This window comes from Ailuropoda melanoleuca, chromosome 4, assembly GCF_002007445.2.
Source record: "Ailuropoda melanoleuca isolate Jingjing chromosome 4, ASM200744v2, whole genome shotgun sequence".
Classification (NCBI taxonomy): domain Eukaryota; kingdom Metazoa; phylum Chordata; class Mammalia; order Carnivora; family Ursidae; genus Ailuropoda; species Ailuropoda melanoleuca.
The window spans coordinates 107,978,456-108,004,766 of NC_048221.1; the positions used below are offsets into that span (position 1 = coordinate 107,978,456).

The following is a 26,311-nucleotide window of genomic DNA, read 5'->3' on the forward strand; positions in this document are numbered from 1 at the left end:
GAGCCTGATGTGGGGCTCGATCCCAGAACGCCAGGATCACGCCCTGAGCTGAAGGCAGACGCTTAATGACTTAGCCACCCAGGCGCCCCAACACCCTGTGCTTTTGGCCTTCGGCTCTGGGCCTGGTGTTTTGTTTTGTTTTGTATTCTGCAAAGCGGGTGGGAGATCCCTGGCTCTGTTGGTGGGTTCACTGTGGCATCAGACTAGCCTCTGCTGCCTGGTGGCTGAGTGGCTTCTGGATGACCACTTTTTTTTAATTTTTAAAAAAGATTTATTTATTTATGAGAGAGAGAGAAACCATGCACAAGAGGGGGGGCAGAGGGAGAGGGAGAGAGAGTCTTAAGCAGACTCAGGGCTGAGCATGGAGCCCCCACGAGGCTGATCTCACCACCCTGAGATCACTACCTGAGCAGAAACCAAGAGTGGGACGCTTAACCAACTGCTCCTCCCAGGTGCCCCCTACCCCCAACTTCTAAACTCACACCACCCACCTCTGGTCTGAACTGCGTTCTCCCTGCCTGGAATCCCTTCCTGCACCCCAGGAGCTGATAGGTGCCTGCCTGGTTCAGGAATTTAGACAGTAAACCAGTGTCAGTGGGGAAAGGGAAAGGTTTGGAACCCAAGGAGAGGGACTGAATTTTCTCTACTCCTTGGCTGCGTGACCTTCAGTAAGCCACAATCTCCTTGGGCCTCCGTTCCCTCCTTTGCAAAATGGGGATGACAATGGTCCCCACCTCACAGGGCTGCTCGGAGAATTGAGAGTGTGTTAAATAACATAATNCGTGTTAAATAACATAATATAATAAAAAAACAAAAAAGAGTGTGGAAGATGCTTAGCGAAGAAGCGGGCAGTCATCAGGCTTCCAGTAAGCACNTGTGTTAAATAACATAATATAAAAAAACAAAAAAGAGTGTGGAAGATGCTTAGCGAAGAAGCGGGCAGTCATCAGGCTTCCAGTAAGCACGAGCAGGCTTTCCTTCTGCCTCAGTTATTGTTACTGCCGTGGACGGTATTGTTGGGGTGGCTGCCCGGCTGCCCCCGGGCCACGCCCACCACAGGGGGAGGGGGTCCCCCGTGGCCAGAGCCCGTCTGGCGGTTGGTGGCTCAGAATTCAGCAATTCCAGTTCCACCTTCCGCCTATCGGAAGATGTATTTTTATCTGCATTCTTGTCTTTATTTCAACCATCGATTCTTGCTGGTTAATGTAAAAGTGCATCTGGTCAAATAAATAAATCCAGTGAGGCTGAAACAAATACAGACGGCAAGGAGAGAACAACGAAGCAGCAAGCCGCCTGTCGAGGTGGGAAAGAAAACGCAGCCCCAAACCCAAGGCCGCCTGAGCGCGGGATGAGACGGCTTCAGAAACCTCCCGGCCCCGCTCCGCCGGCTCGGCGCACACGCCGCTCCCCGAGTCCGCGCGCGTTTAAAAGTCGGCGGTGGTGGGAACGAGATTTCAGTTAGAAATTTGAATGTTGGGAGCTGGAGGGCGGGGACAGTCTCCACCCTTACGGGGTGACCAGGAGCCCCCCTGGAGACCCAGCAAAGCCCAACGCACAGACATCCCAGGGGAACCTTCCTCCAACCACGCTCGTCACGCGGAGCCCTGTCCCCCGCGGACCAGCCCGAGGCTTCCCAGGCGCCCGGCCCGCGATGCCGCTCAGGTGACAGACGGGGAGTCCCAAGAACCGCTCCGCGCCCCCAACCCAAGCCTCCCAGCGCTAAGCGACAAGCCCAGGGTCCTCCGGCCTCGGCGCTGCCCGCCCGGCGAGCGGCACGGACGAGAGGCGGGAGGGCACCGACCTGGGAAGCCCGCGACGCGGGGCCGGCGAAGAGCAGCAGCAGCAGGAGCGCGCGGGGAGCGCCGGGCACCATCTTGCCAGTGGGAACCGCTCGGCCGGGGAGGGGGAGACGCCGCGTCGGGCCGGCCCACGCCGCGGCCCCGGAGCCGCTCGCGCAGGGAGGGCGGTGGGAGCCCGGGAGCGCGGCCGCCGCCGTCTCGGGTCCAGGTGCGCCGAGCGGCGATCCCGCTGCAGCTCTGCCCTACTTCGCAGCCCGCGTCCGGGACACGTTCCTCCACGGCATTCAGAGAGCGGGACGAGCTGGGCCGGGAGATGGGCTTCGTAAACTGCGACTGAGTTCTCCCTCGAGGAGACGAGTGTCTTTCTAAATCCTGCTAGTGGGGAACAAGAACACACATGCACGGGGACCAAGCATCTACAGTCCTCCTCGCTGATAGTTCTCCCCTCCCCAACCGGAAGGAGGAACTCCGTTTAAAGCGAAGGGCTGGTTATCAGAACTTTCGGATGCTTTGCTGAAGTCGGTGGGAAATCCCGCTGGGAAGGGCAGACAGGAGTGGTCTGAAGTCTCCTGCATCCAGGGGCTGTGCGAGGAACCAGATGGCCTCAGCCCCAAGCTCCTGGAAAACATTAAGTTCTTACTGGAAGAATGTTTTCAGAAGGCAACACGGCAGATGTCATGGTGCACACCAAGTCTGGCCAAGCCTCAAATCTTTTTCCTTTCCGCATTTAGCAGAGCCCGCTCAGAGCTCAAGGAATGGAGCTCAGAACACTGTCATCTCAGACCAAGAGTTCCACTGGAAGGCAGAAAGGAAAGTTGGAGTCCCCTGGAAAGCCCGGGCGTGGTGTAGGCTGGCCACCTGAGCATTCATTATCCAGGAAATCCTACTGTGCGTCTCCTTCCACCTTCCTGTCACAGGAAGTTGAGCGGGGCCCATGTAATCTTAGTTTGCATTCTTGGAGACCAAGCAAAACATTGCTTTTCCCTGTCCAAGTTGGAGGGACCAGGCAGCAGTGGCCCAATCCCAGGAAGCCTGTGGAAATTACGGTTTTCTGCCCCAATCTGACATGTGTTTGCCCTTCATGCCAAAGCCAGTGCACCCCCAGCCCCCTTCACTTACCCTCCTCTCTCCCTCCCACTAATGAAAGATTGGGTTCTGGTGGGTGTGGCCATGTTTAATATGTATTTTATCCCACCTCGTGTTTACACAGTGAGCTGCCCTGGAGGACCAAGACTTCTCAGCCTGCTTCTGGCTGTGCACCGGGAGCTACACTTCGGCAGATGTAAGGAAGCGTTCTTTTCCCCTGTCTTGCCCTCTCTGTGGGTTCATAAAGCTGAATCTGGGCATGCTTGAGTGACTTGCCCAAGGTATGTACACCCCAGACTCAGGCCCCTCCCGGAGCTGTGCTATTTCCAGCACAGGCTACCTTTCCCCTCAGCACCTTTCACTTAAATACAGGAGCATAGGACTTCAGGAATTTCAGTTACAGTTACAGAATTTTTGTTATTTTGTCTCATTTTTTTCCTTTCCTTCCTTTCCTTTCCCTCCCTTCCTCCCTCCCTTCCTCTTTCTTTTTATATTTTTTAAGCATTTCTAAATTTCAACAGGGATTTTTTTCCCTATCTACTAATTTCTGTTTGTTGCCCTTGTCCTATGGCCAGCTTCCATTTAGCACTCTGGTTTCTGCTCTGAATTAACCTTCTAANCTTTTTCCTTTCCTTCCTTTCCTTCCTTTCCTTTCCCTCCCTCCCTCCCTTCCTCTTTCTTTTTATATTTTTTAAGCATTTCTAAATTTCAACAGGGATTTTTTTTCCTATCTACTAATTCCTGTTTGTTGCCCTTGTCCTATGGCCAGCTTCCATTTAGCACTCTGGTTTCTGCTCTGAATTAACCTTCTAAGGTCCCAGTGCCCCAGCAGTACTGCCCCTTCGCTCTCTGTCCCCAACTGCTCTTGACCTGCAGTGGTCAAGGCAGCCCCCCGCAGCCCAGAACCTGTCAGGGCTGTCTGAAAGCAGACTGGGAAAATAAGCCCAGTGTCCTATATTCAGGGCTCCAAAAAACAACATTTGACTTTAACAAAATGGGTCTATCCTCTATATTACTTCCTCTATATTTAGTTTTCAAGAGAATATTCCAGAATGTCAGGGATTGGCGGGGCAGGGGTGGAATACACATCTAAGGAAAATATTTTTAGGGGTGCCTGGGTGGCACAGCGGTTAAGCATCTTCCCTCGGCTCAGGGCGTGATCCCGGCATTATGGGATCGAGCCCCACATCAGGCTCCTCCGCTGTGAGCCTGCTTCTTCCTCTCCCACTCCCCCTGCTTGTGTTCCCTCTCTCGTTGGCTGTCTCTATCTCTGTTGAATAAATAAATAAAATCTTTAAAAAATATATTTTTAAAGTTTTTGACAGAATCAGTGACCATCTGTTGGGATCAGTGCTTTTGTTGATAGACTTGTGTTCCCTGTGTGATGTGGGAATGCAAAACAAGACAGGAAGATTTGCTGTAGAAATCTGTTTAACATCCAAACAGAAGCAGCATCCAGCCTGAAACAACCATTCCAAAGCTGTCCTATAGGGTTCTCTGGGTCCCTTGTGGTGCCCCACACCATGTTGCTTACTCTATAGGGGTTCCCATGCTTATTTTGCCTGTTGGCTCATTTGGGGCTGCTTCTCTCCCTTTCCCACCGTCACCCCACATCTGTGATGCTAAATGTCATCAGCCCCCACCAAACATCTAAAAAAAGGCCCAAAGAACAGAGCCCAGCATGTTAGCCTGACCCAGGATAATCAGGTAGGAACAGGGGTGGGGGGGTGATCTAGAAGGAGTTCAGGGATGGTCCAATTCACTCATTACACAAATATTTTTTTGCATGCCAACTTGGGGCACAGCCCTGTGTGAGGCACTACAGCACACTTCCACAGTACATCAAGGAAGTGAGCCAGAAGTTTGTTCTTTGGAATCATAACACCGAAAGGGGTTACGAACAAAAAGTATATTTATGCCGTCTTTTGTAATTATCTACATAATTACCTTTACTGGTACCACTTATGACTTCATTCAGGTTACTGTTCAGTGTTATTTCATTTCAGCCTGAAGGACTCCCTTTAGTATTTCTTGTAGGGCAGGACTGCTAGCAAAGAATTCTGGTTTTGTTTCTCTGGGAGTGTCTCTATTTTTCCTTCTTTTCTTTTCTTTTTAAGGATTTTATTTATTTATTTGACAGAGGCAGCGAGAGAGCGAACACAAGCAGGGGGAGTTGGAGAGGGAGAAGCAGACTCCCCACTGAGCAGGGAGCCTGATATGGGGCTCAATCCCAGGACCCTGGGATCATGACCTGAGCCTAAGGCAGACACTTAATGACTGAGCCACCCAGGGGTCCCATTTCCTTCATTTCTGATGGATAGTTTGCCTGGATATTGAATTCTTGGTTGACAGGTTTTTTATCCCCCCCTTTCATTACTTTGGATATGTTACTCCATTGCCCTCTTGCCCCTATGTTTTCTGATGAAAAAACAGCTTTTAATCTTATTGAGTATCCCTTGTATATGATGAGTCACTTCTCCCTTGTTGCTTTCAAAATTCTGTCTTTGTCTTTTGCCAGTTTGATTATGATGTATTTCAGTACATCATAGGATCCCTATGAGTTTATACCACTTGGAGTTTGTTGATCTTCCTCGATTTGTAGATTAATGTTTTTCAACAAGTTGGGGAGTTTTCAGCTGTTATTTTGTCAAATATTCTTTCTGCCTCTTTCCTACTCTCCTCTCAGATTTTCCCATTATGCATCTATTGATATGTTTGATGATGATCCACAGACCTCGGAGGCTTTGTTCGTTTTTCTTTTTTCTATTTACTTGGTATTCCACAGACTGATTAGTCTCAATTGACTTATATTCAAGTTTACTGATTCTTTATTCTGCCTGATTAAAACTGCTATTGAGCCTCTAGTAAATTCTTCATTTCAGTTATTGTACTTCTCAACAGAAAAGTATTTCTATTTGGCTCATTTTTTTTTAAAGATTTTATTTATTTATTTGAGAGAGAGAGAGAGTGCACATATGAGACAGAGCACAAGCAGGGGAGGGGCAGGGAGAGAGGGAGAAGCAGGCTCCTGACTGTGCAAGGAGCCTGACACAGGGCTTGATCCCAGGACCCCAGGATCAGGACCTGAGCCAAAGGCAGATGCTTAACTGACTGAGCCACCCAGGTACTCTATTCACCTCACTTTTAAAATTGTTATCTCTTTACTGAGATTATCTATTTGGTGAGCCGTTGTTCTCATACTTTATTTCTTTTGATACCATTGCCTCTAGGTCATCGAACATATTTAAAATAGCTGACTTAGGGGCGCCTGGGTGGCTCAGTTGGTTAAGCGTCTCTCTTCTGCTCAGGTTGTGATCCCAGAGTCCTGGGATTGAGCCCCACATTGGAGTCTGTTTCTCCCTCCCTCTGCCTCTTCCTGTCTTGTGCATGCTCTCTCTCTCTCTCTTGCTCACTCTCCCTCTCAAATAAATACATTTTACAAAAATAAATAAAATAGCTGACTTAAAGTGCTTGTCTAGTAAGTTTTTCTCAAGAAAATTTTATATTGATCGCCTTTCCCCCCTTATTTCTTTGTGTGTGTCATAATTTTTTGGTGAAAACTGTACATTTTAAATAATGTGGCAACTCTGGAAGTCAGATTTTTCCCTCTCCCCAGGTTTTTTTGTTATTGCCGCTTTTCGTAATGTTTGTTTAGTAACTTCTCTGAACTAATTCTATACCATCTGTATCTTTTAATACATGGCCATTGAGGTCTCTAATCAGTTATCTGGTGGTCAGCTAATTATTGGACAGGATTTTCCTTAAATTCTTGGAACCAACAAATCACCCAGTCTTTGTCAAGGTGCTTGTGTGTATGGTAAGACACATCTTCAACTCTCATACAGCCGGTTTACAACTCTGCCTTAACCTCCACTTCCTGCTTATACTCTGCTGTGCAAAGCCCGACATATGCATGTGGCCTTTAAGATTCTCAGAAATACATTGGAGCTTTTCTTTTTAGCTTTACTTTTTGAGGCTTTTGGTTAGTCTATTGTTTGCTCCCATTGTTACTTATTGCCTCGGGCAGCTACAACATTAAAACACTTGACTGCAAATGTTTTTTAACAAACATCCCCAAAGAAGAAGCTTTAACACTGGCCCAGCTCTGGTCCAGGTCAAATAAAGACAAGCCTTGCTAGTGGTGTGTTCCAAGGAAACACTACACCAGTCAATGAATCCAATTCTTTGGAAATGAGATTTTGAAAGCTCTCCAGCTCCATTCTGCTCCCTACAGTACTGGGAATGTGGGCCCTTAATTTTGAAGGCCACTACTGTGCTGGGGAACAGAGTAGGGGAGTAGGACAGATGGAAGGGAAACTTGGTGTTCTTACTGAAATTCAGGAATTTTTCTGTAGGAGTAAATGCTCCTTAGGTTGCTGCAAGACTGGTTAATTTCCAGAGTTCTGAAAGCTAATTCTAAAAGTTTTTATGAGTTTTTCATTGTTTTTATGAAGGGACAAACTTCCAGAGGTCCTTCATCCCTAATTACCTCTGACATCACCCCCACATCATTCCTTAAGGTTTACTGGGTTGGACTCAAGTCAAACTTTGTCTCCTATGTTAGCAGAAATCTCAGTTCTACTTTCTTAGCTGTGGAAGGGTTGCATGGAGTGGGTCCCATAAGCGCATCATACAGGGTGAGCCAGTGATTTGCGAGCTTTGTGCACAGATGTGGTGCTTACCTTCGTGTTTCTCTCTTTCGGTAATTCTTTAACTTTCCAGCTACTGCATTTCTAATCTCTGTATTCTTCCAGTTCAGCAAGGAAAAGATCAGGGTTTATATCCAGTTTTTCTCTATACTTGGTGAGAACTGTGGCCTGCAATCAGTGAAAAAGCCATAAAAAATGGGGAAATCACCCAGTGCAGTTCCCTTCATCCAAGCGTGGAGTCCTTTCCTTTGCCTCCCTGCTTTGTGTCTGTTGCCAATGTGTTCATGTAGTTGTCATTTAAATTTTGTCGAGAGTTGTTATTTGTAGGGAAGTTTGGTCTAATAGAAGATACTTCTCCATTATTAGAACTTGAAATCCACAAACGCCTTTTATAATACAATTCATTATTTCTTTTTTTGCAGGGATGGCGGTACACTCAGTGTACACTTTTTTAAAAGTTTTTTATTTTATCTCTGAATTTGTTTCATGGCATTTGGTAAGTAAATTGAAGAACATTTTAAAGGCAAGAATTACAGACCAGAACTCTTCAGAGATGCTACTTTGGCACCATCTGCTGGATAGCTTTTAAAAGTTTTCCTGTACATAAACTTCCATTGCGGTTTCTTACTACTTTTCCACAATGATTTAAAGGAAATACTGTCAAAATCATTTACATCTGAATTCAGTCCCATACCAGCTTATGTTAAGAGGAATTTAGCAATAGTAGTAAATAATAAATAGTAAGGAGTAAATAGTAAATCCACCATCAGTGAAGGGGCAATAAGTTTCCTTGGGAAACTTCCATTGCAACACATGTAAATAAATCTTAGACTATGAATTTCATATAAGAGGACTTTATTTCAGCTGGGTCTCAGGAGCCTCCATGACCATCACTGATGAATTTTTTTATAACTTCGCTGTGCTGTGAAGGCCTGAGCACCAAGCACTTCAGATACATGACCTTAATCCTATAACAAGCAACCATGTACCTCTCCTCTGCCCAGGACTTTGGAAACCCTTCAAAGGTGCCTCCCACCGGTATTATACTAGCTTTCCAACTGCCAGGAGGGTGACTTTGGGCAAATTATTTAGCCATGCTGAGTCTATTTTCTCATCTATAAACTCACTGGCTACGGAGACTCCAATGGTTAACAGAGCCTGCCACTCTGGGAGCACACCCAACCCTCCCTAAACTGTCAGCACTGTTATTACAAGAGGCCTCCTTTTCCTCGGGGGAATACCCATCTTGGCCACTTCCAAGGCTGGGAGAATTTCCAAGAATGTTCATGTTCCATCTACTTACGTGGGGCAGGTTGGATTTTTTTATTAATGGATTAAGCTGTGTTCTGAGACCACTCGCATTTCTAGATTTTCTGATACCATATAGCCTACTTATGGACTATCACTTTTTAGATATTTATTTCTCCATATGCTTACCTTAGAAAATAGAAAGGCAGAAGTTTTTGTCTCCCCTGTCCACTGCTCCCAAATAATCTGTGGCAGAAGTCGCTAGCTGTCCACCCAAATCCATCCTCTCCTTCATAGAATAGGCAGGTGCATGGCTCTGACCTTCCAGATGCCTGGCAGTCTGTGTGGCCATGTGACTGTTTGCCCGTGGAATACACTCCGAAGTGATGAGCAACCCTTCCGGGTTTTGCCCTTCAAAACTTCCCAGGTTGTCCTTTCTCCTCCTGTTGGCTACATGCAGATGACAGGCCCTAGGAGCTGGAGGGCCCACAAGAGAGAAACTTTGGGTCCCTGAGAGATGTGTGGGGGAAGGTTGCCTTGCCCACCTCCATACCCACCCCAGAACTGTTGCATGACCAAGAAATAACCTTCTGAAATGTTGAATCACGTTGTGAGCACAGCTCAGCTAAATCTAAACATTAATCATGAATGCCATCATGGTGCATTTTCACTCAATCCTTTCTCTACTTTGTGTTTTCATGGATAGGAGTTCACAACAGTAACTTTGTATCTTATTTCTTACAAGTATTTTTCTATGTTATTATGAATTCTTCATAATTTAATGGTTGCAGTATCCCATAAAGTAGCTGGCTAGACCATAATTCACTTACTATTCTATTGTTGACATCTGTTTCTGTCTCCACTTTAAATAAGAAATTTTACAAATACATTATTATAACCCTGTTAATTTTTAAAATTCCCCCATCTTATATTTTGCATTAAAAAAGATTTTATTTATGTATTTACTTATTTTTCAAAGACTTTATTTATTTGAGAGAGAGAGAGAGATGTAGCAGGACAGAGAGCATTGGGGGGGGCAAGGGGTGGGTGCTGAGCAGGGAGCCCGAAGTGGGACTCAATCCCAGGACCCTGGGATCATGACCTGAGCTGAAGGCAGATGCTTAAGCAACTGAGTCACCCAGGTGCCCCTATTTATGTATTTATTCGGGGGGGGGGAGAGAGAGAGTGCATACGCACAACTGAAGGGGAGAGGGAGAGAGAATCTCAAGCCGACTCCCCGCTGAGCACAAAGCACGATTTGGGGCTCAATCTCACGACCCTGAGTTCGATGTTTGACCCTGAGTTCCTGACCTGAGCTGAAACCAAGAGTGGGCCGCTTCACCGACTGAGGCTACCCAGGCGCCGGGTATTTTGCATCTCTTTGCTCACTACTGAGGTTGAACACTTTTCCATATTTGTTAATCAGGGCATCTCCTGTCTTAAGACTTGTTTAAAGCCCGCTATCTATTTGGGTCTACATTTCCTGCAGCTTTACATAATCTAGCTCTAACAGATACTAAAATCAATCATCCGGGGGCGCTGGGTGGCTCAGTCGTTAAGTGTCTGCCTTCGGCTCAGGGCGTGATCCCAGGTCCCTGGGATTGAGCCCCGCATCGGACTCCTCTGCTGGGAGCCTGCTTCTTCCTCTCCCACTCCCCCTGCTTGTGTTCCCTCTCTTTCTGCCTGGCTCTCTGTCAAATAAATAAATAAAATCTTTAAAAAAAAGAAAATCAATCATCCAGAATTTCAGAAAGCATTTTATTAAAAGTCAGAACAAATATTAAGGCACAAAAATACATCAACTTTTCAAACAAAAATCTTTGAAACAGTTTTGTCCTACATTCAAAGCAACTTCTTCCAAATTATACAATAATTTAACCCTTTTAAATAGAAAAATATAACTTCTCAAACCCCTAAATTTTCTCCTCAAATACATGAATGCTTTCCTAGTTCTAAAGAAATTTCTTAATGCAGTACTGAGCTTCTACATATACCGTACATTTCATGAACATCCTACTTCTGTCACTTATATACATTTGATAGGTTTAGAACTTTAACCAATATGTTAAACTTCTTTCTTGTAAGTATAAGGCTTGGTGTTTTATATTGCTTATTGCATGCTATTGATCATACAAAGGACACACTAAGAAAACTAGTGATTTTTAAATCGAGCATAACATCTCTCCACTTTAAACCAGTCGTGTATAGCTTAGTGCAATAGACTCAAACCCCTTTTATTTATTTTTAAAGTAAACTCTACCCCCAACGTGGGGCTTGAACTCACGACCCCAAGATCAAGAGTCGTATGTTTTACTGAAGAATGAGCCAGGCAGGCACCTCAAACCCCTTTAAAAAAAAAAAAAAGATATAAAAATCAATCTTATATGTACATTTTTTATACTTTCAGTCTTGACATTATAGTAGTGCAAACATAATGTGCTGTATCACAGAGGAAAAGTTGGTTTTCTCTACAGGATATGAAAGATTTAAAAATTATCTTCTTTACAGGAAAAGTAAAGGAACACCATCTCTCAGTCTTAAAAAATTCACATATTCATCTATTTTTCCTTATTTGTGAAATAAATTAACTACCCTTTAAAGCAGATAATTAAATGCTAATCTAACTCAAACCATGAAAATTCTCTTGAAAGCAAATTTCACATATCATATAAATCTAACATGATTTGCATAAGAACACTTAAGCATTTTGTCTAGAAACACATAAAACTGGACTCTTCTCCTCAGATCCCTTCATTTACAGTGAGTCCTATCTTGATGGTATCCCAAGAAGAAACTGATCTGATAAGCTCAAAAGCTCTGATGACCAGTTTCTGGACACTTCGAGCAGAAGCTGGGATAATGAGCTGTACAATGGCCCCAGGTATCACTTCTCCCTGGTGTCCTTCAGATGAACCACAGTTACAGCCCTAGGACACCCCCTCCTGCTCATATGAGGCAGCTAAGAGGACCTTCCATAGGAATACTCAATTCAGGTCAAGAGACATCAACTGACGACACAATTACCACTGAAAGTGACAGATACCATATATACCCTTTAAAAAAAACAACATTTCTGACAAGGTTATCAGGAGGGAATCCTGTTTCCTCTAGAAGATGAGAGAAGTTTGCATTTCAGCCTGGAGCTGAGCTATACACGTCACATCCTCTATCTTTCCAGCTGCAGAAAGAAGGGTATAAAAATATACCTACTACTGAGGTTATGCCAGAGGCAGTGGCCCTTGTGCTCACCATCGACCCCCCACTCCTGCCCCACTACATCTGCAGCTCTGATAGGCCGGAAGCCCAGGACCCTGTATTTCACACTTTAGCTGGAGCCATATGATGAGTTGGGGGTCTGCCTCGAAATCTGGGAATGGTAAGAGAGAAAAATGTTAGGAATGAGAAGGTAGGGTCACCTCCAGCTCTCAAACAACTGGACCCAGGGTAAAATACACCAAAACCAGAACGGACATAAATGCTGGGAAAGGTAGTGGGTGGGGGGCCCATTATGGTGGCAGAAATGGAAATAAGGAATGGAACCCACACTAACGGACACTCCTTTCCTAGAAAGGATGCCCCAAACCATTCAGTGTTTCCTATCAAAAATAAATTTGAAAGTATCTTTCAAGACACATTACTACTAGAATTTTTTTTTCCTAACCCCTATGACATGAGTAAATGAGAAATAAATCGAAAAGGCAGGCTCTTGAAAGAAAAAATTTTGTTTTGTGCCTTCACGATGAAAATAAATTAATGGTTATACTTAAGTGTTTGTACTGGTTAAGACTTTAAATGCTTCTCGGTCAAAATTCTCTGAAGTCATTCTCAATTCACAAGGTTAGAACCTCTTCAAAGAAAGATATACAAGAGTCTAACTTTTATTCCTATTCTAAATGTCCACTAGCCCTGTATCTTTGGTCATGAAAGCAGCAAAACAGTCACATTTCCATCATTCTACATTCAACTATCTTTCAAGTTTAGAATGTTCAGTACTTAAAAAAATATTAAAACAAATTTTCAAATCACATATTACATATATAATGTAACAAAATGATGTGTAAAACATGGTTGAAGTTAAAGAAATTACTTACAAGATTAATAGTGATATACTGTGCAGGTAAATATGTTTCATTATGAAACCAAATAAACCAAGATTACGTAAAAGATGTAATAGTGTCTACAAGGCTCACTGGTAATGGGTCCCCGGCTTGCTGGAGAGGAACTGCGATGTGGCCACGTGCCAGCACCTGCCCCAGACAGATTCAGCAGCAGCACATGTGTGCGCATATGGCCTGAGTGAAGGGACAATGGCAGAGCAAATCCTTGGAAGTGACCATCGAGATCTCTTTCCTGTGTACTTGTGCTCCCCTGAGCTCAGACAGAGAGGACCCAACTCTGTGATTTGGTGTGCATGGTGATATTTACAAAGAAGGATTTTGTGTGGACCCGTATGTATACATATAGACACACACACCCACACACACACCAAAGCTAATCATATAAACAGGCTTATGTTCTAAGGCTAAACAAGTTTTACTTAATTTCAAATCACTTTGGTATAGAAGTCAAAGAAAACTATTATTGCATCTAGTAACTACAAACCCAAGAGATGAAGACGCTGCTTTACCATATTACAGAAGAATGACATCATCTACCTTAAAGGTTAGTGGAAGAATAGTAGGAGTGCTTATGTAAAAGATATTTTTAAGTCTGGAATTGTCGTATTTTCCAGAGAAATGAGAAAATCCAAACCTGCATCCTTGCTACCTCTCAGCTAAGGGCATCTGGGCATATTTCTTTATCATAATACTTTTCTTAGATTATTTCCAAATCCAGGCAATTTGACAGACATGAAGCTGACATTCCACAGTAGCTTAAAACGGTTGCAGAACCCTCCTGCTAGACCTGAATCCTTAGTTGTAATACACAGATCTCCAAGATGATGCAATAAAACCTTGTTGCACTATATCAAAACAAAGCTCTCTTTCAGTCTTGAGGAAGTCCTTCACTGTTAACTAGGTTTCATTTCTGTGGGTTCCAATCACATTATCTTTTCTGAAGAGAACATTTTTTCTGCCATTTCAGATCTGGTCATGATTTCCTGAAAAAAAAAAAAAAACCAACAACAAAAAAAGATGATATGCTTTTAAATGATGCTCCTTCCAGAACATAACAAAATTCTCTAATCTTTCAATGGTCACAATTTTGTGGGGGATTAAGTATATTCCATGATACACACAGAAATATTAGATACAGAAAATAAACACCAGATAATCCACACTTCTAGTGATGGACGGCCAATATCCGTTGGCAAGTTCAGAAAACTTGAACATCCTGCTAGTTGGAAAGCATCTGGAGTTCAGAATCACTGGAGAGAGGCAGGGACGGGGCTAATATGGATTTCTTAGGCATAGTTCATCTGGGGACCTGTCTCACTTTACACAATTCATGCATTTTGAAATTATAAAATTATTTATCACATGAATCCTTCAAATGCCCTTTTAAAAGCAATTCTCCATGGTATATCTTTCCATCGAGTTCTAAATCCTGAAGTTCAACTGCTTTGTAGCCAAGTGCACGTCTACTGCAGCCTCCTCAAACCTCCCGCTACGGTCCGGTCAACCTGCTACGGTCCGGTCAACCTGCTGCGGCCGGTCACTGCCCTTACCTTCAGCTGCAGCTTCTCTCCTATTCCCCAGCCACCACCTAAGTCACGCCTCGGCCACCACTTATTTCCCTCTACTGTTCCTTCCTGTAAGCTCCTGTTCCCCATATCCACCCTTTAATTCTCACAATTCAGACTTCTTGTCTTGGGCTACCCTTCAATGTCCAGATGACCCATAACTCATCCTCCCCCAAACCTTCCCAAATCCACATCCTCTATTCACATCTGCTGCTTATAAATGAAAATGAGATAGAAACTCTATTTAATACCCCAGCAAAATATCTCAAATAAAAGAAATATAGACAAACTGACATCTTAAAATATTCTAAACTCTTACCAACGTACAAGATGTTAGAAAATCATAGACTTGAAATCTTATAAAATAATTCTTCCTTCCTTCATATCAACAAGCACTTATCTTGCTCCTGTTTTAAATGAGGATCGAGTTCCTTTACACTTAACTGACAAACCAGTGCACTGTCTTCCAACCTGCTCGATTTGAAATCATTTTATAATGTTCCAGAATTTCTTTCTGAAATACATTTCTACTTTGTGAAAATAACAGCACCAAGAAAATAAGCAAAAAATATGTTTTACCTCATCTGAATCCACTAACACTGGAAGAGCTCTGAAACAAAGCAGAAACAGATGACAATGTTATTAAAAGTCTAGTGTATGTACTAAAGCTGAATACAGGCATATTCAGTGACCTACAAATTCTCAATCCTAGATGAACACAGCCAACAGAAATAAACACCCTAGGTTCACCAACAAACATGGAGAAGAATTTTCATACTGTTCTTAAGAGTCCCCAAACTAAAAATAACCTACATAGGTAAACTAGTATATTCATACAATGAAATACTATATAGCAAAGAAAATGAATGGATTAGCAAGGGATACATTTTTTAAACCGACACAAGTAACCTACAGTTACGAGACGTCAGGACAGCAGCATATTTTGGAAAGTGGGGTTGTGATTTGGGAGGAAAACAAAGGGGTTTTTAGGGCACTGATGGTGTTCTATTTTTTTATCTGGGTGCTGGTTACACGAATGTGCTCATATTGAAAATTTACTGGAGCTCAGGATTCTATACTTTCCAGAATGTGTGCTATACTTAAAAAAATTTCAGCTAAAAACTGAAACGTGAAAATAATCATAACTTCAAATGGAAACAAGGCAAGATGAGCAATTCTAGAGGGAAATACGTTGGAAGAATATCAGTGAATATACCATACAAATCAATAATTCCAAACACAACTGACATCCAACTACGGATTTATTTTTTAAGCCCCTGCTATTTTTCACTTTCAACAGATGGACAAGTATCGAGTAGTGATGTGTTATCTAACTGATGTCATGTGCTTTTGTAAGAACTTAACAGGAATGAATAAGCTTGACTGTAGTAATCATTTCACTATGCGTATGTAGAGCAAATCTTCACGTACACCTTAAATATGTACATTAAAAAAAAGAGGGATGAGTAAACATATTATGAAAGGTGGTATTTATGGAACCAAGTATCTGTTTAATTCCCATATCATTACTACTGCTGACTGGATGTCTACCGGTGAAGGTACTGGAGAAAGAGTTATACAATATAACCTTCGCTTGGGAAAGATAGTATGGATAAAAAGAAAAGCCAAGTGTAGAGTCTCGATGAGTGATGGATCCCCCTCACTGAGAGGGAGAGCCTGGAGGAAAAGTCTATCTGCTGGAGCTGCAACACCAAGTGCCATCACTGTGAGACTCGAGGGGACGCCACTTACAGAGCAGGCTACAGTGAGAGCAGAAGAAAGAGAACCAAGAGACGAGCCAGGTGTGAGAAAGGGGCCGGGAGAGATTGTTTGTAATGCTTCTATTAAGGAAAATCCAGGGAGAAGACTGCTTTAGGGGAAACATGAACCAGAACCTGTGAGACCCAGAAGACCACGGTCGGGTGCTCAGCACTCTGGAGATAAACACCAGCAATCTTAAAAACAGTTCCTCTGTGAGGTTAATGACTTTAAAACTTATTAAGATGTACTGAGTACATTGAAGAAGGAGGTGAACTCTGCTGTGTCTTTTATGGCTTATCAGAGATAAGGAACAGTCATTATGTCTATCTCATAATAGATTGCATCATATGTTAGATCTAGTCAAATCATCCTATGACATGCAAACAGAATTTCATACTCGACAGGAACTGTCTAAATAGGAAGTAAATGGGAGCGGGGAAGGGAAAGAACAGTACATGAAAACGTTATCATATCTGGCTATCCTACTGTTTTCTGTGGCAGAAATAGCTACACAGAATTCTTGTGTCAAACAGGATCCGATCCTGAGTAGCTCAAAGTTCCTGAGGGGCTTTGTCTGCCCTCTATTCATCTGATGCTCATGTTTTTCCTCCATGGCTTCCCCACCATACATGGCATTGTTGTTCCATGTGTTTGAAAAAAATGTTTTATAGATGTTTGAACTTTTCCATAATAGGAAGTTGAAACAAAATAAAATTGATTCTAATCCTGAAAAATTTAGATCAGAAAAGGCTGGAGTTGGTTATATGCTACAAGTATTCAAGTAGTTGCTGTACAGGGAAAAATGGGGGAGAAAGAAAAAGGCAGGGCTGTGTTTTCTTTGTAGTCTGACACGAAACCAGTCATTCGCTAGTGATGTGGGCCCATAAAAACATATGGAGGTATGATGTTTGAAAAGCACATGACAAAGTGTGAGAATTATCTCGTTATACGATATCCTAAATTTCAGACTCAAACTTTAACAGAGGATATTTACACATCTGTGAATGAAGAGGGAATATTTTCTTCCACCCACTTCAAATCTTCATCCTGTAGAAGTAAATATTTATATATTAGCATTTGCTTAGTATCACCTGAAAGGAGAATTTTAAAATATAATGTATATAAATTTAAGCATTAAGATTCAAATGCATGTCTACATATCCTAAGAAGTTGGCACTCATGCCACACAGAAATTCTGCCAGTAGTCTCTGAAATAGACAAAAATTTGAACTTGGAATTTTGTACTACCTCTTGGTTTTCGTTAGATGCAAGGTGTTATCCTGTCCTGAAAAACCACAGTAGAAACACAGTTGATTTATAAGACAGAAAACAGCAAGAATATTGATTTTTATTGGTTTTTTGCTCCCAGTATTCATTATGTCTCCTAATTTGTTCATGTTTTTATATCATGAGTTTATAATTTTTCAACAGAAAAAGATAACAGTACAAATACTCTAAATTTACAAAAGCCTATTTACTTCTGTCGCTTATATTTCTGTTCATCTCTCTGCAGGAGACAAGAAAAGGAAAGCAGGTCAGTCAGCATATCTGTTTTTTAGCAGAAAGTTGTTTATGGTTATCTCACTGGGAGAAAGAAAAATAAAAGGCATACTAAGTATTTTGATTTATAAATAAAATAAAATAAATCAAAATGCTTCTTTGTTATCTACCTGGCTACATGGAATACTCTCGTTCTAGTATTAATCACATCTTGCTCACCTAGGAGAGACAAAGCGATTGAGCCAGTATTAATAGGAACCCCAATTCTATGAATGAGTCTCAAGTAGAAATAAGTCTTAAGATAAGGCTTCTGATCAAGAGCTGACTGCCCTTAATTTAGGGAAATGAAAAAGTATTCCCTTGATGTGCTTACAAACATTTAGTTTTAAAATAAACTGAGACATATCCCTAAAATAAAAGGAAAATATTTTGATGAATTTAAAGTTTAACAGCTCTAACGCCGGATAATTAAAACTGTTGCAATTTTTAAAAAGTTTAAATCACCATAAAACTACTCAAAGAACACATTCTAAAAAATCATTGATTACCAAAAATAAAAATGAAAAAATTTACCAAAACCAACAGATCTAACTGTTCTCATGGATCATCTGTTCTGTCAGAACTTATAAGCATAAATTTTATACTCTATTAATCACAACATAAACAATTATAAGAAAGCAGAATATAAAACTGTATGAGAGGCACTTCCACTATGACTAATTCATATGCATAAAATATTAAAAAACTCATCTCTACTCTCTATTTTACCATTTTCTTCAAGCTTCCACAGTTCTATAACAAATGCTAATTTTGTTAACTGCACAGGCAATACACAAAGTCCTTTCCTAACAGATAACAGATGTTATCTGAAATGGCTTCAAAAATCACTTTAAAATGTCGAAAAATTAACAGAAGCTTCTACTATGTCAAAGCTTCTCCGTCTTTAATATGAGTCATCTACGGGATCCTGTGAAGCAGCAGATTCAGATTCAGTAGGTCCGAGTGGGCCTGAGCCCGCACGTCGGGCAAGCTCCCAGGTGACGCTCACGCTGCTGGTCCAAGAACGGCACCCAAGGAGCCGGCGTCTACCGCGGTTACAGTCGTCAGACCTAACTAGTATCGCTGCGTGGTAACGCCGAATTTCATACAAAAAACCTTAGCAGAGAATGTTTTCCTGATAGTTGATGAATGTGACACAGGCTCTATAACATATAGACTCTACTCACAAAATTATCAGAAGTAGCAGGTTTGGCTGTTCCGTTGGAAACCGTTTTTGAGACTCTCAATTTTATTCCTTCAGCTACAATGAGAAACATTACGGAGAGAAATATATAAAATTATAAAATACTATTTTCCTTCATAATCTCACATTTAATAACCCAACACAGATCTACACATGTATTTATATCTATATAGATTCATATATAGATGTGTATATATATATACACACACTAATTATTTACATACATATATATTTAAAGGAGGGTTAATAGTAGAAGCTTCGGGCAGGGTGCTGGCTTTAACATACTACTTGGAAATGTAGGAGGGATGGCAAAAATTAATAGATTTCACAAATGTTTGCAATAACAACCAGGTTTTCAAGACGCCAGTCTGAATTCTAGTTTTAGAGGAGTTTAAAAAAACAAGCAAACATATATACATGTTCCCTTAAAGAGTTTCAGTACATTTTAAAGTTTATAGATTTAAAAATCTATAGAATCTGTAGTCTCATATTCAAGAATAAAACACCTTTGTCTATGCCTGTACTTCTCTGATGTGTACATTTTGGAATGTTCCTATGGTAAATATAAAATGGGAAAGAGAAGGATTTTCTGCCTTCCTATTTGACCGAGGCTCTCCCTTCTGCCAGCAGTTTCAGAGCAGAGGTGAAAAGCATGAGTTCTGGAACTAGACTGCCTGACCTAGGATTCTGGCTCTCCCTATGCAACCCCGGGCAAAGAAGTACACTTTCTGTGACTCAGCGTCCCCAGCAACACAATGGGATGATACTGATATCTACCTTACAGACTTCCGATAAGCATTAGACAAGGTACCTGACACGTAATCTCTGTCCCATAAGTAATCATTTTAGTTATTATTATAATTTGCAAATTGTGCTTCTCCATAAATAAGGACAGTTGGTATGTTTGATCATAAGTTAATATAATACATGAAGATGAGGTTCCTCAATCAAAAAATATTTCCATGGGGCATTTAAAATCCCAACATTTGAGATCTGTTCTCTTAATGGGGCAATACACTGATTTTTAAAACTGAGGTACAACATAGATAATAAAATACACAAATTTTAAGTGTACAGCCTAAGAGAGTTTACAAACATACATACTTGCGTAACTACCATCTCAACTGCGACATTTAACATTTCCATCATTATAGAAGGTTCTTTAAATTCCTTTCCTTTCTAATCTTACCAGAAGCAACCATTGTTCTGATTTCCATAATCACCACGGCTTAGTTCTGCCTGTTCTGGAACTTCATATATAAAACCATAATCCATGGACTCTATATTCTTTAGGATTTGGCTACTTTCACTCAATATAAAGGTTTTGAGATTACTTACATTGTAGTGTTACTTTTGATATCGAACAGTAGCCCATTGTGTGGGTAAACTACAAAAACTTTATCCATTCATCTGCTGATCCAGTTTTAAACTATTAAGAATAAAGTTGCTGAAAATAATAGTGTACATCAGCATCTTTCTGTGAACATCTGCGTTCATTTCTAGCACTTCTTCTGGGTATATATCTTGGGGTGGAATGACTGGGTTGTATGGTAGGTATATGTTTACCGTTTTAAGAACCAAATTATTTTTTAAACAAGTCTTACTACTTTATATTCCTTCCAGCAGTGTCTGAGTGATCTAGCTGTTCCGCATCCTCTCCAACATTTCATGCTGTCAGTCTTTTAAACTTTAACCATTCTAGTGCATATGTGGTGGTATCCCAATCTGGTTTAATTTGTGTTTCCCTGATGACCAATTATACTGAGTACCTTTTCACATGCTTGTTGGTCATTCCTTTGTCTTCTTTGGTGAAGTGTCTATTCAAGTATTTTTTTGTCTTTCACAAGTGGAGTTACATTTTGTTGATTTATAGGGATTTTACTTATATTCTGGATACAAATCCTTCCTCAGATATATGTACTGAGGATCTTTTATTCCAGTCTTGGGCTGGACACATATTCTTCGTCATGTATCATGTACAGAGAATCTTTTACCCGTCTAAGCCTTGCCTTTCATTTCCTTATGTTTCTCTTGATAAGTATTTTAACTTTGGTGAAATCTAATTTACCAGTTTTTAAAATTTTATGGTAATTGCTTACATCCTAAGAAATTATCTAACCCAAGGTTATAAAGATATTTTCTTTTCTTTCAGAAGAGTTATAGTTTTTCTTTTTTGGGGGGGGGGCAGAGGGAGAGAGGGAATCTTAAGCCGGTTCCACACCCAGGGTGGAGTCCAATATGGGCTCAATCTCACAACCCTGAGATCACGACCTGAGCCAAAATCAAGAGTTGGACACTTAACTGACTGAGCCACCAGGGCCACCAGAAGAGTTATAGTTTAAGTTTTCACATGTAGGGGTCTGTGGTCCATCTTGAATTAATTATTATGTGATATCTGCGTAAGGAGTCTAGGTGATTTTCCCTCCATGTGTTTATCTAGTTGTTCCAGCACTAGTTGGTGACAATACTATTCTGTCCTCATAAAATGTCTTGGTGCCCTTGTCAAAAATCAGTTGACAAATGAGGTTTCCAGTTTGGAGTTACTTTAATAATTACATTACATTCATTCATTTATTTTTTTCATTTATTCATTCATTCATTTATAGAGAGGGGAGGGGAAGAAGGATAGGGAGAGAGAGAATACCAAGCAGGCTCCGCGCCCAGCATGGGGCCCAATGTGGGGCTCAATCCCACAACCGTGAGATCATGACCTGAGCCGGAATCAAGAGTCGGACTTTCAACCGACTGAGCCCCCCAGGCGCCTCTATTGCATTCCTTTTAAAAACAAAACTTTTAGAAACCTATTATATGGAATCAATTTGGTACTTGAAAAAGTACATTCTTCAAAATGTTATTACTTAATGCAATAACAAGAACAACAAAATCAACTGACCATATATGTGTGGATTTATTTCTGGACTCCATTTTGATGCATTGCTGTGTTTCTCCATCCTCCTGCCAATACCACACTATACTGATGAATAGAACTTGAAATTTTTGTAAGTCTTGAAATTACTGTAAATCCATTAATTTTATTTTATTGAGATAAAGTGAACAATTCAGTACATTTCAGGATAGTCAAGGAATTGTGCAACCATCACCACTAATTTCAGAAGATTTTCATCACCCTAAAAAGAAACCCCATGGCCATCAGTAGTCACTCCCTACTCATTCCTTCCACCAAACCCTGGCAATCACCAATATACTTCCTGTCTTCTATGGATTTATCTTTTGTGGACTTTTCATCTAACTAGAATCATACAACTTGTGATCTTTATGATTGGTTTCTTTCACTTAGCATAATGTTTTTAAGATCTGTCCATGGCGTAACTATAAGAATGTCTGGGCTCTTCTAGGTCTTTCTCTTTCCCACATACATTTTAAAATCAGATTAACTGGGGCGCCTGGGTGGCACAATCAGTTGAGCATCTGACTCTTGATTTTGGCTCAGGCCATGATCTCAGGGTCCTGGAATTGAGCCCTAAGTCGGGCTCCATGCTTAGCAGGGAGTCTGCTTAAGATTCTCTTCTCCCTCTGCTCCTCCCCCCATGCTCTCTCTCTCTCAATTATTAAATGAAATAAAAAAACAAAAAACAATATCAGATTAACCGTTTGTACTTTTTTTAAGGTCAGTTAGAATTATGATTGGGATTGCACTGACTCTACTTATCAGTTTGTGGTACTGACTGCTTAATAATATTGAGAGCTAAAATTCATAAACACGTTACAGCTCTACACTTACTCATTCTCAGCAACTGAATTATGTATTGATGTTGCCTTAACAAATGCTTAAAGTATTATGGTAAAATTAATAAAATGATAAAATGCAGAAATTAACTGAAAGACGAAAATAGCACTAAAACTGTAATTAGAAATGGTTTGGGAAAGAACAGGAAATTACAGATATATATAATTCTGAAGAGCAAGAAGATGTGACTCAAGGAAATTTAGCAATCATCATTAAGAAGAAGATTATCAGGAGCTAAGCACAATGTAAACTAAATTATTGGTGTGAAACAGTATAACTACCTTAATACTTAGACTTTAAAAGCGAAGAGGTAACAAAAGCTCAAACTGTTACATTAATGATCTTGAAAATTTCATTACTGACTTTTCCTTTTGTGACTGTCTACCATAACAGGGGTTTTGGCAGATATAGTTTTAAAATTATTTTAACAGGAAAAAAGTGTATCTGACTTTGCATAATAAGTAAAGGCACAAGGTGCAATACAATGGTCATTTAATAAGAAAACATATCACTTACTTAAGTTTTCAGATGGTACCATAAATTCTTCAATTTCATCATCAGAATCATCGATTAATGGCATGAAGGCATATCTACATCAGAAACAAGGAGGAGTAGTTTACCAGTGCATTTAAACCTGTTCGGTTTTCAGTTCATATCTAAAAGCGTCATTACATACAAAAAATATTTACATTTAAAAAATATGCAAGTAATGAATCATGGTACTTTATATCAAAAACTAGGGATGTACTGTATGGTGACTAAAATAATATAATAAAAAATATTATTTAAAAAAATAAAAAATTTCTTATAAATTCAAATAACAAAAATTTAATTATCTTACTTTCAATTTAGGAAAGATTATTAGCAGTGAAACAGTGAAACTGGAACTCTCAAGCCCTGCTGGTCAAAGTGTAACTGGATAAGATCTTTCTGGAAAGCAGTTCTGCAATGTTAAGGGAAGGGAACTTCCTGCTGCACTTTTTTCTCCCTGTCAGGTTTACCCTCCCTGCCCACTACTTGTTAACTTATCCCCTAACAAAAGGTAGATTGCTAATCTTACTGCTGAAAAGAAAGCGTACTGACTGAGCCACATTTGCTAGGTCAGAAATACATTCAGAAAGCATTGCTGATAATAACAATAATCCCAGAAACAAACTGCCTAATTATTAGGGACTGCTTCTATAAATTAGGCTACATTCATATTATGGAATAAGAAAGAGCCATTAAAAATAATGTGGTAGATGTAGTGGCATCTGGCTGGCTCAGTCACAGAGCATGTGACTCTCAAATTCAGGGTCATGAGTTCAAGTCCCATGTTGGACATGGAGCCTACTTAAAAAAAAAAGTGGTGGATCTATACAAGATGATATGGAAAGATACATCTTAAGAAGGTGCAGAACAGTGTATATGTGTAAGTACGTACTTATGTATAATTACTATATACTTTTTAAAAAAAGATTTATCTATTTATTTTAGAGAGAGAGAAAGTGTGCGTGCATGCACAGTGGGATGGGGCAGCGGACAGCGTTAAGCAGACTCTGCACTGAGTGTGGAACCTGACTCGGGGTTTGATCTCATGACCCTGAGATCACGACCTGAGCCAAAACCAAGAGTCGGACACCTAACTGACTGTGCCACCCAGGTGTCCCAATTATTATATACTTTTAAAAAGAGAGGGAGAAACACACACACTGGTATACACTTTTTCATTTTTCCCTAGAAGGGCACTCAAGAAATTTCACAGCCCTTTCCTTGGGGAAGAGGAGTGAGGCAAGGGCAGGTGGGCCTTCCCATCACATGCAGCCAATGGTACAACCTGAACTTACCACTTGAGCTCCTTATGATTTTGGTCCCACCTTTCCTTTCCAGCTCTATTTCCCTCCACTGGAAGTAGTATCAACCAAAATGCATGCCTCAATAACCTCCAAGGTATATCATGTTTTTCCCCACTACCTCAGAAAACGTACATTCTTTCTCAGCTCCGTCGTTCAGTGTTCTGCTTCCTTCCTCAAGGAAGGTGCTGCCTTTCAAGAAGGTTTCCTCATCCCCTGGACTTCCTAGTTTATACATCTCTTATTTCACTGTCTTGCATTATGTCTGTCTCCCTACTTGATTGTGTACTCCTTTAAAAGCGAGGACTACTTCCTCTTTTTGTATGAATGTGCTTTTATTTGAACACAGTAGCAGTGATCAACAAATGCTTGCCAAACTTGAATTTTCCCATGTTAGGTACCTCTGATTGTTTGCTGATGGTCTCCACAAAAACATTATTACAATAAGGATAAGTGAAAAAAGGAAGCTCCAAAATGCATCATCAACCCAGCGTTCCATCCAATCCTATAACAAGGACAATTCAAACATGAAATGTTAATTTTCTGATAAACACAGATAGATTTCCCATTCAAATAGTGTACAATGACAAACACTAATGAAATCTTTCCAACTAGTTCATCTTCCAAATAAGTATGTGTTTTTTTAAGAAAATAAAAACTAAGAAATGCTATCTTTATCAAATTAACATGAATACCTCCTACTTCAGCCTTATAACCAATCAGATAAATAAAACCCTAACACAAATTATATACTACAGGATCATAAAGAATTAGTGTTTAGGGATGCCTGGGTGGCTCAGTCGGTTAAGCGTCTGCCTTTGGCTCAGGTCATGATCCCAGGGTCCTGGGATTGAGTCCTGCATCTGGCTCCTTGCTCGGCAGGGAGCCTGCTTCTCCCTCTGCCTGCTGCTCCCCCTGCTTATGCTCGTGTGCTTTCTCCCTCTCTCTCTCTGACAAATAAATAAAATCTTAAAAAAAAAAAAGAATTAGTGTTTAAAGGGGCTTCTGAGATCATTTAATCTATCTTCTAGATGAGAACAGTTGTGAGGCAGGGTAACAGGAGAATCAGAATCAAGTTCACAATGGGTACTTCCGACATTGATGGTATTAGAAATTGCCGATGTAAAGATTTTGATGCAATATTTTTCCCAACAGGTTATTTTGCTTTTAGTAAGACAGGAAATTTTTATTATATGTTGTTTGAAATGTTTCTAAGGGCTGTTTAACATTATAAACATTCCTTTCCATAAAATTTTAGGTTCAACAGAAAGATTTACAAAACAAAAATAAAAACAGAAGATATACTTAGAACTCCAAGTGAAAAACCCTAAGGTGAAGGGAGGAGAAAAAAGAAATTCCAGAAAGTTCAGTTTCTTTTCTCACTAAATTATCCCTAAGGCAGAAGTCTAGGATGCTCAGAGGGCTGTCTGTAATGTTTATTTAGAACTAGAGACTAGCTTTAAATCAAGAAGCCCCCAAAAAGACCTTTTAAGTTTTAAATCTAAGAAATGTATCTTCTACCTGGAGAACCTGCAGAGAGTATCTCCTGAATGTTCATGATGAGTGTACCATCCTAGAAACATGTCAGACTTAAGGTTTACAGTCCCATTTAAGATAACAAAAACCCAATTTCATGGTATACAAGAAGAAAAAGATTTCCTGTTACCTTAAATTATATAGGAAGGTAATTATTTTTCAAAATATATAAAGGGGAAGTTGAAAAAAGAACATAATTAGAAAAGTAGATTGAGGAGGAATATTT

General features: G+C 40.7%; 2 protein-coding genes across 7 annotated transcripts in view; both read right to left on the bottom strand.

Annotated features, from left to right (window-relative positions):
• Window positions 1-2,022, bottom strand: part of FBLN7 (fibulin 7) — a 55,520-nt gene extending 53,498 nt beyond the window's left edge. Inside the window, exon 1 of the mRNA XM_034659524.1 lies at window positions 1,802-2,022. Within this exon, the coding sequence (XP_034515415.1) occupies window positions 1,802-1,873 (72 nt within the window). The 5' untranslated portion in view covers window positions 1,874-2,022. The remainder of the gene's footprint in view (window positions 1-1,801) is intronic.
• An 8,504-nt stretch (window positions 2,023-10,526) lies between these two features.
• TMEM87B (transmembrane protein 87B) overlaps window positions 10,527-26,311 on the bottom strand; it is a 50,375-nt gene continuing 34,590 nt past the window's right edge. For 2 of the 6 annotated variants that reach the window (XM_034659527.1, XM_034659526.1), the window contains exons 14-19: window positions 24,951-25,054; window positions 23,234-23,307; window positions 18,953-19,026; window positions 17,221-17,273; window positions 15,045-15,075; window positions 10,527-13,883 (exon numbers count right to left, since the gene is read on the bottom strand). In XM_034659527.1, the coding sequence (XP_034515418.1) occupies window positions 13,824-13,883; window positions 15,045-15,075; window positions 17,221-17,273; window positions 18,953-19,026; window positions 23,234-23,307; window positions 24,951-25,054 (396 nt within the window). In that variant the 3' untranslated portion in view covers window positions 10,527-13,823. The other 4 variants (XR_004625013.1, XR_004625012.1, XM_034659528.1 and 1 more) reach the window with 4 other exon arrangements.